The sequence below is a fragment of the Leptonotus elevatus genome, chromosome 8 (assembly GCF_054856555.1).
Source record: "Leptonotus elevatus isolate MCC_2025b chromosome 8, RoL_Lele_1.0, whole genome shotgun sequence".
Lineage (NCBI taxonomy): Eukaryota > Metazoa > Chordata > Actinopteri > Syngnathiformes > Syngnathidae > Leptonotus > Leptonotus elevatus.
In genome coordinates this window covers 4,147,259-4,162,144 of record NC_141246.1, presented here as the reverse complement: position 1 = coordinate 4,162,144, position 14,886 = coordinate 4,147,259, and the positions used below count along the sequence as shown (strand labels likewise).

Here is a 14,886-nt window from a genome sequence, read left to right as displayed (position 1 = left end):
TAACTATTGAAGTCATGCGATTAATTACAATTACAAATTTTAATCGCCTGACGCCCCTAATTTTTTAATAATATTTTCTTTAAAAATAAAATAAAATAAAAGATTATCTTTAAAAACAATGTCTAGGTTTTCATACTCTTGTTAACAAGAGTGGGAAAAAAAAGTTAAACGAATGAATTTGTGACGTTTATAGCCGTCAATGGCAGTGAATGAACCTGTTTTAAAAACTAAGTTAATTTAAAAAAAATACTTGATGGGTTCGATTTATATTTAGGAACGGAGCAGCCTGTACTTTGCCGATTCCTGCTTCAGATGCTCACTGAGCTGAATTCTCACCAGATTTGCTACAAAGATGGTTTGAACTCTGGGTAGTTTTCCCCAGAACGTCTCGGTTGAAGTCCAAATTGATCGACTTTTGATACTGCGCATATATCATTCACAGCGTATGATGATGCTGATCCATATTCCCGAAGAAGTAGGTCAGAACCTTACCTCGTTCCTGTCTTTGGGCCGAGGGGCGCTCTTGCCGTTCTCCCGAGCTGGGACCACCGTGATCTGGTGTACGGGCATGCTGGCGGTTTCCAGGCAACGCACACACTCAAGCACACGTAGGCGTTCGTCCCGTGGCGTCCCCGCGCCTCCCCGTCCTCCGATGGGCAACCATCCCGTCGAAGGAGACAAGGCAGGTTCCCGCGACGCCTTGCGCTTTCCGATCCGGACGGTGGGATTAGATCACGAAGACGGCGGTGGAGATGGCTGGGGGTGTGGTCGTCATGGCGACTGGGAAACTACTCAGCGGCTCCCTCCCGCCTTCCTTCTCTCCGTCCCTCCGTCCGTCCGTCCTTCTCCTCATGCCCCCCGCCCGCTGATTGAGCGAGAGAGAGAGAGAGAGAGGCAGTAAACAAAAAGGTGTGTGTTGGCGTGCTGGATTTTGCCGTGCATGCGGGGTAAGAATAAGCATACGCTCCGCGAGGGGATTAAGGCTTAGACTAACCTCAATCCAACCTCCCGCCCGCCCTCATCTCGGAACTAATGGGATTACACGACTTGTGCGCGTGGATGCTAAAAACACACACACAACAAACAAAGCAAACTTAACTGACTAAAAATGAGTGGGGGGGGGGGGGGGGGGGGCTTATTTTTGTTACATAGTGGGGCCAACATTTCGGGATTTCACAGAGTTGCGGGGCCCACCCGTCCATGTGGGGCCATTTTGCTGGGAACCACAAGTTTAGACCTCTTTTTGACGGTCAAGACTTGGTTTTAGAGTTTAGGTTTGAATTGGGTTATGGTTGAGGTTAGGGTAAGGAATAGGTGTTGGCGATCATTTTTAATGGTTGGGTTTAGGGGAAGTGGCTAGGAAATGCATTATGTCAATGAGTTGGCCCCACAAAGATAGTAAAACAAACTAGTGTGTTTCCAGAAGAGCGCAATGAGTAGACACTATGGGTGGGACTCTTTGGCTGTCTTGGTTTTGCAATTCGATTCAGAATCGATTTTCGATTCAGAACGATTTTCGATTCCAAATGATTTGATTGACAATGATTTCTGCTTCAATCTATAGATGTGTAAAGAATGGTCATGACATACTCCCGTCTGGTTTGCAAGACAGAATGACAAACGGTGACATTTTGTCTTTTTCTTCTTCTGTTCTTTTTTTTTTTTTACATTTATTAAGTCTTGAATTGTAAGGAACGTATCTTTATTCCTGATTAATAGGACACGCTTGGTCTACCTAAATGTGTTCCCTCACTCTAATCAGCAAACTCAAACGAACAATACTATTGTTACAGTATCAAGCCGTTTGTTACACTCCAGTTGAGGTTTACTGTAAATCTAAACACACAAAACGAAGAAAAGTACACACAGTGCACACTTACATGCAAACGCACTTTGGAGCTAGCTCAAGGCTAACGTACAATGGAAAGTGCCATTGACTCGCTACTCGCGGCATTTTTTTATCACTCAAAAGAATGGCTGTTCATACAAAACGCTTCAGGAAGAAAAGCATCTTAACATTACTCACTGGCATATGCTCTTCCTACGCTGCAAAAAAAACAACAACCTTTTAATGGCATAACTTGATCATGACTTTTTTCTTCTACTCTGTGCCTGTGCCTACAAATTAACAGTGTGTCAGAACGCGCAGAACCACACTGCCCCTGAGTGGCCAAATCGTGTACAACATAAAGGCACACAGACAATGGCAAGACAGTATCAAATAATTTAAATAAAATCGCTTTTGGGACATTTTATATGGATTCTGAATCGTAGAAAATGAGAATCGTGATTCTTATGAGAATCGATTTCTTGGCACACCCCGAGTAGACACACTCAAAGTGTTAAAACACACGCACGTAGAAGCACAAAGGCCATTCATTAATAATTCGGGTTAACATGATCTGACTTGAATTTGAGCGGTGTAAGCGTGCACTTCACTGCTCTATAAATGTGTGTGTAAGCGGTAATGCTAACGTAGCCCCCGCCCCCGTGCAGTTTGTTACCCGTGTTGGACGACGATGGCGTTCTTGTCGGGAGAGCTGGAGGCGCTGATGGTCGTCTTTTCCCTCCTGGTTTTCGGCCTCTTCACGCTGGCCGGAATGATTCATGAGGAACGCGGCCGTCCGACTGGTACGACTTGTCCAATCTTCTCGTTGATGAATATGTGAATGACAAGATGAAAACTGGCTCAAACTGTCCAAAGATAAGCGTGCCAAACTTGTGAAAACATGTTGAAAAATACTTAAGGTTGTAATTTGCTGTGAATACTTTAGACATGTGATTTCATTGTTTTTACTTTTAATAAGTCTGTAAAATTTATTAATTAATAATGATGATGGTGTTTTGTGTGTATAAGGTTACATTCCAGACTAACCCCACAATGTGTGAAATTCGCAATATAGAAATACCATAAATTAATCCGAATATGTTTTATAAGCTTTTGCGTATTTTTTTTTAGATGTAAGATTTTTTAAACACACTTTTAAAATAATTAAAAAAAAAAGCATAAAACAAGAGCAAAAAATGTAGTGTTACAGTACCGATCTCGCTATGTATATTACGGTAAACAAATCCTGTTTCTTCCACAAACTTAAATTATAATCTCACAATTTAAATCAATCATCATGTACATTATAAAACGAACCTAGAGCCATCACTTCCTGGAGGCATACACGATTAAAGAGGATTGTCATCAGCAAAAACAAGGCTGATCTTGAAATACAGGACTTCCTGTTTTCACTTTTCTTTCACATGTAGTCAAACAAGAGCGCCACTCTCTAGTGGCTGAGAGTGCAATTGCACCCAAAATAAAAAAAGCAGCAGAATGACAACAACAACAAAATCCTTCAAAATAGTAGGACCTGAACCCGGTACCCGCAATGATGGGTGTAACAACAAACCTTTTTGTTGTTTCAATGAAGGGAGCAGCGTTTACCTGTGCGAAGAAGACATGATTGTTTGAGGACCAGGACGGCAAGCCTCTCCAAACTGAACTTCCTCCTCCTCTCGTCAGCCTGAAGAGACGACATAAAAACCACGGGAGGCTGCTGAGTGTGTTTTATTTCATTGCAAAGTCCAAAGTCCACATTGTAGGCTACTTCTCCAAGTGTATGTGCGTGAGCCTCAGCGAGTGTGTACCTTGCGCTAGGATGTGCTCATATTTGTTTCCGGGACTGATGCCGGACACTGCCTATGCGTTGGAACGTATCATGGAGATTAAAGATCGTTTGAGCTGATATTTTTCTCACGGTGAGTCTTTTTCCAAACTGCCGCGCTTAGCTCGCATTCCTTGCTACATGTTAAACAGGCCGCTTCTCATTGAGTGTGTGCAAGCAGAATATTGATACTCGGTTCTTTGACACAGAGAGACCCCAAAATGACGAAGCAGTAGTCGAACGCGAAGCGCTTTGAGGGCCTGGTAAGGCGGAAAAGCGCTATATAAATGAAGTGCCATTTACCATTTTGCAAGATGTCGATTGGTTCAGTTTGCCCTCTAAACTGCGAGCCAGTCTCTTGAGGTAAAATGGAGGAAAAATAATAATTAAATAGCTTTGCATCTGCCCCAAAAGACACCTGCTCACCCCAACATTTGACCTTGATGCCACATGGCCAGCCTCGCCTGGACTTTAACTCATTCACTGCCATTGACGGCTATAGACGTCAAAAATTTATTTGAACTATTTCTATTAGTTGAACATTTTTTTCCACTTTTGTTAACAAGAGTATGAAAACCTAGAAAAAAATGTATTGTACATTTAGAACAGATATAAAATTTGTGATTAATCTTGAGTTTTAATAATTAAGTAATTCGACAAAAAAGAAAATACAAAAAAATTAGAGGCGTCACACGATTAAAATTTGTAATTGTAATTAATCGCATGACTTCAATAATCACATTTTATATGTGTTCTAAATGTACAATGCATTTTTTTTTCTAGGTTTTCATACTCTTGCTAACAAACGTGGAAAAAAATGTGCACCGAATAGAAATAGTTCAAATGAATTTTTGACGTCTTTAGCCGTCAATGGCAGTGAACGAGTTAAAAATATTCAACGAATGCTTCTTTCATATTGTGCGATGTACGGTATTACATACTGTACGTTGGGTTACGTAACAGCTGTGAGCCCATGGAAGTGCCTTTCTCCGGTTTTGAGCTGGCCTTCATCGTGGTCGCCTTCGTCGTCTTCTCGCTCCTCAGCGTCGCTTCCGTCTGCATCCGGCCAGACGACGACCTGCAGCCAGGTAAGAGAAGACAACACCTGCTTTTAGATAACACGCACATAAGTAGTTTTTTTTTTTTAAATACTTATTGTGTGCTCGCTCTTCAGATGAAGGCGTCTACGAGACTGCAAGAAGGAAGCAGAGAGTGATCGGCAGGCAAGCTAAACCGCAGACGAGCTACATGAAGCGTGAAAAGCACACAGTGTCAATAAAGGCAACGTAACAAACTGTGGATTCGAAAAGTGATCAAAAGTAAAGCGTCTCAAAATAGATTTGAACTCATTCACTGCCATTGGCGGCTAAAGACGTCAAAAATTCATTTGAACTATTTCTATTAGTTTAATTTTTTTTTCCACTTTTGTTAACAAGAGTATGAAAAACTAGAATTATTTTTTTTCGTACATTTAGAACAGATATCAAATTTGCAATTAATCGTGAGTTAACTCGTGAAGTCATGCGATTAATTACGATTAAAAATGTTAATCGCCTGACGCCCCTAATTTTTTATAATCTTTTTTCTTTTTCTTTTTTAAATCGCGTCAGGCGATTAAATGTTATACTGTAATTAATTGTATGACTTAATAGTTTACTCACGATTAATATTTTTTTAATATATTTTTTCCCTAGGTTTCCATACTCTTGTTAACAAAAGTGGAAGAAAAAAAAGTTAAACTAGTAGAAATAGTTCAAATAATTAAAAAAGAAGAAAAAAAAAGAAATAGTTCAAATGAATTTTTGACGTCTATGGCCGTCAATGGCAGTAAATGAGCTAATTAGCATTAGCATGAGGCTAGCATAGAATTTCTTTAGGTCGTTTTTTTTTTGCTGTTTAAAATACAAAAGGTGTAATTCTGTGATGTTTAGTTTGACAGTAACTGCGACTGGCATTAAACACATTGAAGCCTCTTCTTGTTTGTTTGATGAATTGCGCAATATTTACCAAATAACAGCACAGCATTGTCTATATGATAACAATTATATTTACAAATTCTAGAACTATTTCAAATATTGTTTATGGAACATTGGAATACTTGTAATATGCCATGTCTGTATTTCTTCAATTGTATTTATTTATTTTCATGCATTTCATTGAACAGCGAGAATATCATGTTCATTTTTCTAAAAAATTATTTCCCCTCTTTTTTAAATATGAGCTACCTATGCCTGACTCTTGAAAGTATTCTGAATGGTGAATGAGTGTTTTTGGTGAAAGCAAATTGACATACTGGATTGTTTCTCAAAGCATCTTGCGGGTCCGCCGTGTCTGAGTTGGCTTTTAACAAACCGGCTGACTTTTGCCCTCCGATGCCCCGGCGAGGTGACATCTTGACTGGGGAAGACCAGGAGGGAGGGACGGCGGGGGTGGGCTCCCCCCGTTGAGTTCGCCCCTTGACCCCTGGGCCCTCCGTCAGTCAGGCGTCGAGTTGCAATAAAGACGGCCAGCTTGCGGGTGGCGCGAGATTCAATCGGCTTCTACTTTGCTGAATTTGTGACGTGATAACCCATGTGTGTGTGTGTGCGTTTGTGTGTGCGTATTGCATGAGTGCGGCTCTTCATGTGCATATGAGATCCATCAGGCTTTTTGGATGGTCCTATTGCAGATAAAAGTAGCGGCCGGCCAGGGGCCTCATTAGCTTGGAACGACCTCGTGCCATGACAAAAGCGTCACAAGCACTCTCACGACGCACAGAAGATTCCGATCAACTCACACTCACTGACGACAGCCAATGGGTGAGACCTTAAAATGCCGACTCTCCTCTGCACTTGGACAAATTCATTTGGATAACAATGAAGCAGGCCTGGCTCCAGGATTTTTTTTTTCTCTCTCCTGAGGTTCAAGGGAGGCTTGACTAATACCTTGAGGGGCTGAGAAAATAGTTTAAATGAATTTTAGAATATCAAATAAAATGCTACAGGGGCTTAACTGTAGATATACAGTAGACATTTCTGACGAGGCTATAGCGCCCTCTAGCCATGGTGATTGCCATTAGCCACCACATCAAACATATTTTTTTAAATTAACATGTTTAATCTTGTACTTTTTAACTCTTACACCACCCAATGTTTTGTGTAATTTTTTTGCTACTTTTTAAACTGGATTTTTTTTCCAACTCTAACATATAAGATTGACGATTGGCAAGAAACAAATTTTTATACAATAATATTTGTATAACATTTGAAAAAAAAATACATGCACTTAACTTTTTTTAAAATATATACAGTAAATATACAGCTTTACTCACATTTTGACACCCGCTGAATCACCTATTTGCTAATTTTATTTTTTTAAGTATTGTTTAACTATATAATCTATTTGTTTTGGGGGTTTTTTGGGGGGGGGGGGCAACCAAAATTTGGGGGATTTTATCAATTTTGTTTTATTTTTTGCCCTCAATTGCATTCATAATGGATATCAATTACTATTGTCATTATATTATTATCATTACTACTACTAGCATTATCATTATTTCCGAAGCAAATAATGTAAGTCCACTGCATTTCTTTGATCTAACACAAAATTTCTAATGTTATTAATAACTTTAAAAAAAAAAATTAAATACAAATTATGAAATGAAAATAGCAAGGAAGCAAAATATATTTTTATCTAGTATTATTTTTTTTATATCTAAACAAGGAGGAAAATTATATTAAGTACCCTAAAAACTGAATTAAATAACCAAAAAAACTAAATGTCCTTCATTCTACATGGTTTCTAACGTTACTTTAATTACACACTAAAGTCAGATTTAGCACACTAGTGTCCAATTGTACAGTGTATTTTCATTCCCAAGCTGCCTGTATGGATAGTAATAGTAACATATAAGCGCACATCTGTGCAAGCAGCGGAGGTGGCTTTTATGACTCACTGTTCTTTCTTGGTATTATCAGAGAGGAAGTTTCTTATCTGCGGATACTCAGGAGATGACGAGGAGGAGGAAGAAAGTTGAGAAGATCCAAGCTGTCTACGAGGTTGTAAAGATCGCAGCTAGCAGAGACCTAGCTAGACCTCGAGCTAGCTGTTTGACGGGTTGTTGTTTTTTGAGTCGTCGGTAGAGGCTAAGTTTGTCAGCGTGCTCACTGCCGTGGGCGCCTCAGACGACCCGCTGAAGTTCCCCAATGCCAACAATGTGACGACTTTACAGATCTTATTTTGCAGATTGAATATTAACTCATTTCCTCCCAAAAACGTATAAATACGTTCTATTTTAAATATTATCATAGAAGTATTTATGCGTTTTTCTATGGAGGGTTTTATGCTACAGCATACAGAAGGCTTTGATGCAGCCTCTGAACTGAATGAAATGCTTGAAAAACGGCCAGCAGGTGGCAGCAGAGTATAAGAGATCCACCAGGGCCATGTTACAAAAAGCTCTTTGCCCTTCTGGATATTCAGAGATTTGTGAATAATGACTTACTTATCTATATTCTAATGCTAATTCCTGCATAACAGAACCAGATCAAAATGTACTTTTTTTTTCCTGATGAAAGAAGAAACTCTAATCTTTGTCTTAGTAGGTTCCCTTATATATATATATATATATATATATATATATATATATATATATATATATATATATATATATATATAGCAATAGAATACAATATTCTGTGGGCCTTGCAAAATCTGTCAAAATCTAGTAAAACAACTGGGAGCGAAGGGGGTTGCTTCAGTGAAAATGGCAGAGTGAATGAGTTCATGAGGAAAATAGCCCGTTAAGAATTGCAGACATTTTTTTGCCAACATAAATCTTGCAAACACGATAAAATTATACCAAAAGTTAGGGAAAAAAATAATAATGTAAAATTGTATTATTTTTACATCCCCACCTCTAAAAAATGTTTGTTAAATGTTCCCGATTAAAAGCTACATTGATGGCAGAAGGGTGTGTAGACTTTATATATCCACAGCATGCAACTGGAGGATACCTGTTTGCATACCTAAAGGCATTTGGATCTTTATTAGATTGTGACTAATGGGCCTCTCATGTTGATAATGTGATTAGCTGGGCTTTTTCCATTATGAAAACATTAATCTGACAAGTGCAACCATTACGGCTCTGTCACACTGATTGAATTCCTCTGTGTGGCTCGCTTATGTGTGTGTGTGTGTGTGTATGCGTGTGCATGCGTGTGCATGCGTATGTTTGCGCAGGCTGGGAAATCCCCCCCCGTCAAGACGTTTAATCCCCCAGCAAGAGCAAATATTACAACACCAAAAAACCTGGCGGGGAGACTTTTTTGGGGGAGAAACACGCACGCACGCACACACACATTCAACACAACACACAGCAAGTTGGATACCAGGTGGCTGTGAATGACAATTGGAGCTGCATTAGCATATTCAAATGACGCAAAATAAAACTTCTTTAAAAGACAATGGCCGCTGATATGCAAAGCGCAATGCAAGAAACAAACCTGGTGGAGGAGAGAGCGTTTGCCAAATCCGGCAGGAATCTCAGTCACGTCAACGCGGGCATTTTTGCAAATACCATAAAGTCATAAAGGCGCACACACACACACACACACACATACACACACAAACATTTGTGTTGTCTTTTGTGGGTTTCTCAAGCGAGATGCTTGTTCAAAGTCTGAGGGAGTGTTTTGCAGGCCTGGCGCCCCATTAGCGTCCTGCTGCTTCCCTTAATCCTCATTCACATGTAATGGCCGACATTTCATCTTAATGTGCTAATTGATTAGAGGCACGCTCAATGGAGGAGTCGCTAACGGCGCGGAGGAGACGCCGGCCGGTTGGCCGAGCAGACGCGCTAATGAGGCGACAGCGTATATAAGACATGCAGATTTGTAACCCCCCCCCCCCCCATTTCAAATTTGCCCTTTTTTATTTTTTAAGCAAACTACAGTGATGCAGCTTTAGACTTTTGTCATAATGTTCTATTTCTATGACTAAACATAATCATGCATATTATCCATTTATTTTATAAATTCATTACAGTAAAAGTTCTATGCTGAGTTTGACTACTTATTTTTATTTCACCCTACATTTTTGCTCACTAGAATATTACTTATACAAATATTGTGTTACAATTGTAGAAAATTATTTTTGCTCATTTAAAAAAAAGTAATATAATCATTTTAAATGTATTTACATATACAAAAAAATCATATAATTTTAAAGCAAACCATTTATATCCCAATAGAGTATTTTTCCTTAAAATCGCATAAAATTAGGGGCAATTTTCAAATTTCTAGTTTCTGATAGTAATATGGTCACAAGGGGGCAGCCATTACTGGTATCCGACGCCGTATGGATACCTTAAAATAAGGCGAGGTATTGGTCCATTTACTTGGTATCGGTACCTGCGCATTCCTAGTCATTTTGATACTTTTAAATACTGGTTTTTATTTATTGTTTTTATTAATTACTCTACCCCATGTTTGTGTCGCCAAAGAGATGCCACCACTCACTTTTTTCATTTTTCATGTTCTATAGAGTTCTATGGCCCAATGTGTGATATAAGCTTAAAAAATATATTTTTTTGACTGTTTTTAAGATAACATTTATGATTTTGTTCTCATTTATAGAGACTTTGCCCCTTTTACACACACACACACACACAAGAAACAAAACAACAATCCCGCAGACGGACACACAAGACAAGGAGGTGGCCTCAGTGCATCTCTTCATTCAAACGCTGTTTGCTCCAAGATGATCTGTGCCCACCCCCACAGATGTTTGCGTGTGTGTGTGTATGCGGGGGTGGCAGCCGTTACTGGCAGCGTTTGAAGGGACCGCATCGTTATGGAAAAAAGGCGGCATGCGATAACTATCGCTGTGATTTTCCTACAGCTTTAAGCTAGCTGTAAAAAATAATAATAATAATCGCATATTAAATCGCAATCGCAATATTGATTATTTTTCAAAATCATTCGCCGCTATTGTATCATACACACAGTGTGTGCAGCTGTGTGCTTGTCTATGTGTGTTCAAGGGAACAGTTGCAGGGTTGGGTGGGGGCCTTCCTGTCATTTGAATTACCCTCTACATGTGGGGTCAATATGTGCCATGCTTGTGTGTGTGAACAGTTGAAGTGGAGGGTGAGGGGTGGGTGGTGGTCTTGGGGGTGGGGTGGGGTGGGGGGCTTCTGGAAAGCCAGTATAAAGGAGGTGGGGGGAGAAGCACCTTTGTCACTTAGCTCTCAAGTCTCTGGGAAACAGTGGACACTCTCCAGGGACATCATCCATTTTAGGGGCTTCTCCGGGATTGTCTGCCCAGGCGGGGTCTTCTCTTACCGGGCTGAAAAGAACTACAAAGAAAGCGTTAGAACCAGGACCTCTCAGACCCAAGATGAGGATCTTCAACCTGCTCTACCTGCTCACGTTGCTGCTGATGCTGTTCGCCAGCGTGCTGGTGGTGGTGGTCGAGCCAGCCTCCATCGCCAGGCCAAGTAAGAAGAAGTCGCGCAACTTCCGGAAATTCAAATCCTGATTTAAAATGGAAATATCTGGAGACTAACGTTAATCCAAAAGCGCTTTTTAACGATAAATTAACGAATTAAAAATATAATGACCAAAAGAGGTAACAATATCATCGGTAGCAGGCGAAGTGTGTTAAATGTTCACATACAAGTCACTCTCGGTTGGCATATGGCGTGTAAATCCCATAAAAATAAGAATTAAAAGTCCGTCATTTTACCTCGAGAATCTCTCCAAATGTTTGATGTGTTCAAACCCTACCGCCAAGGTCGTAAATAATGGAATCCAGTAAGGGGGAAACGAAAATGATGGGCGTATTTCATAAATAATTGGTGGTGGTGTTAATTTAAAAAAAATAATCCACCCAAAGCAATTATATTTGTTGGCACTTATGTTTAAATTGTTATTTGTTTGATGATTAAAAGATCTGACTTCTGTAACCACCGCCGATTATCGTTCAGGGACTGATGCATTCAAGCTTTACCGCCAAAGTCGGAAATAATAAAATCCACTAAAACAACGAAAATGATGCACGTGTACGATAAATTTCACACTTTGTAATAAATGATATCCACTCCAAATGTCTACATCGGTAATTACGTTTCAATTGTTACTTTGTTAGACGGTTAAGTGTATATTCACCGCCAACTTCACAAATAACACATCCAGTGAGAAGAAAAAAATGTAGAACTGTTAATAAAGAAAAATAAATAATAAATCGGTGTAAACTTCTATAATTGTCTGTGTATGTGTGTAAATCCTTTTTTTTTCTCAACAGTGTGAATATGAAATAAAGGACAGCCCGCCAACGATCGCCGCGGATTGATGCGTTCGGGCTCTCCCGCCTATGTCGTAATTACTACAATCTACTAGGACGAAACGTTGATGAAAGTTTTGATAAATATTTAGAATGAGTAAAGTAAAATGCAAAAAGTGTATATACTTTACAATCTACGTTTAAATCGTTTCCTATCCAAGTAAAATATTAAGGTTTTGTTTGTGTTTGAAAAAAAGAAACATTAAAAGAAAAAAAAGGGGGGGGATAGACTGTCAGACGTTTGGTGCATTCAAGGTTTATTTCCAACTTCGTAAATGACAAAAAAAAAACATTAATATAATGTTTTATAAATGCGAGTAACTAAAAAAATACGTTAAAAGTATTTCAAGTTGAACCTTCAATTTTGTGCTACGACAACGGCGAGATTTCGTGTGCGTTCACGTCCCTCATAAAACGTCGTAAATCGGAAACTATCCGCTCGAGAAACTGAAAACTGCATGTGTGGGCACTTTGGATAGTTTTTTTTTTTTTTTAACGATTGGCTTAATTACACACTTAGCTGCACCGCAACAGGTGAGATGTATAAAATGAGAGCTTGGAGGCTTGAGGATCCCGATCAGATGAACACCGCCGCTGGGGGATCACACACTCGGCGGGTCTCCATTGTCCGGTGTTTTTGTTAATCCCGGCGTTAAAATGCCATTTAAATACGCCCCCAAGCTTTTATTAAACAAAATGACACGGGAGGAGACTCTAAAGACGCGTATACCTCCGGGCGTGGGGTTCTCCCTCTGCCGGGGATGAGGGGAGGAGGATGAGGAGGGGAGGAAGGGAAGGGGGGGGGGGAGTCATAAAGTCATCTGGCACTTTTTATGCTCTTCCTGGGTTTGGCCGGCAGCTTGTGAATGGCGGGAGCTCAGTGGATTTATTAGGGACGTTTAAAAAAAAATAGTCATGTGTTAGGCGGCTATATGAGTTACACTTTATTATGGAGAGGGGAAAGACCTAAGACCAATTGAAGAACACAGAAGTCACTTGATGTGTTATTAATGATGGGAAAATGGTGATTCAACGGTTTTCTTTTGCAGATTTCCTGAATGTGCGAAAAAGGTACCACAGACACTTCTGCCTGCACCGACGATGCCTGCCTCTGCACTCCAGAGTCCCCTTCCCCTGATGAGACCGCCGAGGACGGCAAATCTTGTGGCGCTTTTAAGGAGACCATAGGTGGGCACTGGGCAAACACACGTTTAATTACATTAGAGGAATTGGGCCAAAAATGGCTGCTTCAAGGTGAAATCAACAACCTCTTGTTCAATTTCGGACATGGGTACATAAATAAGAGTTTTTCGTGCTTCCTGTTATGATATGTTAGACATATCCATCCAATTTTGCATTGATCGAGGAAACTGATGATGGGCCATTTTTTCATTGACTTAGACCTCAAAATGGCTGCCACAAACCAAATTGCCCGACTTAGTGGTGAATTTTGTACATGGGTCCTTGAGACCTTTTTCAAGCAGCCAGACACGTCCACGCAATTTGGGGTAAATTGGTGAACCCCCCCTCCCCCAAGCTTCCCTTGCTGACCCCTTTTCTTGGAGTTTGTCCACAACATGGCCGCTTTCAACCAAAATTACATGTCCCATTTCGGGCTTCTGTTTTAGTAGACATGTCTACGCAATTTGGTGAAACTGGTGTCTAATTTCCTCGTTCTTCTTCTGTTTGATTATTTTTAACTCATTTACTGCCATTGACGGCTATAGACGTCAAAAATTCATTTGAACTATTTCTATTAGTTTAACATTTTTTTCCACTTTAACAAGAGTATGAAAACCTAGATTTATTTTGTACATTTAGAACAGATATAAAATGTGCGATTAATCGTGAGTTAACTAGTAAAGTCATGCGATTAATTATGATTTTAAAAAATGTAAGCGCCTGACGCCCCGTAATTTGAAATCTTTTCTTTCTTTCTTTTAATCGCATCAGGCGATTGCATTTTTAATTGTAATTAATTGTATGACTTCAGTAGTTAACTCACGATTAATATATATATTTTTTTACATCTGTTCTAAATGTAAAATATTTTTTTTTCTAGGATTTCATACTCTTGTTAACAAAAGTGGGGGGGGGAAAGTTAAACTAGTAGAAATAGTTCAAATGAATTTTTGACGTCTATAGCCGTCAATGGCAGTGAATGAGTTAAGATTCTCCATGGAAAAGAGACCTGCAAAGTTAGATAAGTTATCCCAAAATGGAAACAGCTATGCTAGACAGATGCTAACTTGCCAAGCTTTTTTTTGCCAACACCATATGAGCAGAGCACGGTGTCCAAGTTTGATGATCATTTCGACGGTTGGCCTTGAAAAAGGAGGTGCGAGGGCCCCTTCATGGCAGCTTTCAGCTTTAATTTAACTTGAAATAGATCCCCCCCGCCCTCCTCTTGTGGGTACCAGAGGCTGCAGGTGGCACTTGAGTAGGTGTGCGTGATTAGTGGCAGAGGTGCGAGGGACCCCTGGTCGACATAAATCTGGCTAATGACTCTTGAGGAAGGATTAAAAGCGGCGCAGGAATGCCTGAGCCCCTCGTTTATGTCAGGACCGGCATACTTGAACACCCTGAACTGGCGTTTACCTCCCTCGCCGTCAGTTGGGGATCATAATCGGACCGCTGTTTACTTTCCGTTACAGGTTCGAAACTCAGGAAATGAGAAGGAATACGGTACAGCTACCTCGCATTGTGTCGGCCCAACACGGTGGAACCGAGGACTCGTGATAAAAAAAAAAAAAAACACAAAATGGAGGGAACAAGAGACTATCTGGAAATGCCTGAGCACCTTGACTCATCAATAAGCCAAAGAACAAAAGTCTGTACTAAAGAAAACCAGAGGAGGCAGCGCTAGAAAAAGGCGCTAAACTCAACAAGCTGTGGACCAAAGAGCTAC

At 40.1% G+C, this 14,886-nt stretch overlaps 3 protein-coding genes and 1 long non-coding RNA gene across 5 annotated transcripts in view; 2 read left to right on the top strand and 2 right to left on the bottom strand.

Annotated features, from left to right (window-relative positions):
• The window catches only part of marchf1 (membrane-associated ring finger (C3HC4) 1), a 16,192-nt gene extending 15,272 nt beyond the window's left edge, over window positions 1-920 (bottom strand). The window contains exon 1 of one of the 2 annotated variants that reach the window (XM_086081938.1): window positions 493-920. In XM_086081938.1, coding sequence (XP_085938064.1) covers window positions 493-570 — 78 coding nt within the window. In that variant the 5' untranslated portion in view covers window positions 571-920. The remainder of the gene's footprint in view (window positions 1-492) is intronic. The other variant, XM_086081937.1, reaches the window with a different exon arrangement.
• On the top strand, window positions 501-5,207 carry LOC147169315 (small integral membrane protein 31-like). Its single transcript, XM_086081944.1, has 5 exons — window positions 501-909; window positions 2,497-2,631; window positions 3,423-3,750; window positions 4,620-4,744; window positions 4,831-5,207. The coding sequence occupies exons 4-5, from the start codon at window positions 4,630-4,632 to the stop codon at window positions 4,944-4,946; spliced, it is 231 nt and encodes a 76-aa protein (XP_085938070.1). The 5' UTR covers window positions 501-909; window positions 2,497-2,631; window positions 3,423-3,750; window positions 4,620-4,629; the 3' UTR covers window positions 4,947-5,207.
• Window positions 1,024-11,319, bottom strand: LOC147169314 (uncharacterized). Its single transcript, XR_015095741.1, has 6 exons — window positions 11,058-11,319; window positions 10,869-10,992; window positions 4,598-4,734; window positions 3,437-3,515; window positions 2,505-2,647; window positions 1,024-1,062 (listed from the first exon to the last, which is right to left on the bottom strand). It is a non-coding gene; the product is annotated as an uncharacterized LOC147169314 (long non-coding RNA).
• apela (apelin receptor early endogenous ligand) lies at window positions 10,911-14,886 on the top strand. Its single transcript, XM_086081945.1, has 3 exons — window positions 10,911-11,133; window positions 13,028-13,166; window positions 14,633-14,886. The coding sequence occupies exons 1-2, from the start codon at window positions 11,034-11,036 to the stop codon at window positions 13,114-13,116; spliced, it is 189 nt and encodes a 62-aa protein (XP_085938071.1). The 5' UTR covers window positions 10,911-11,033; the 3' UTR covers window positions 13,117-13,166; window positions 14,633-14,886.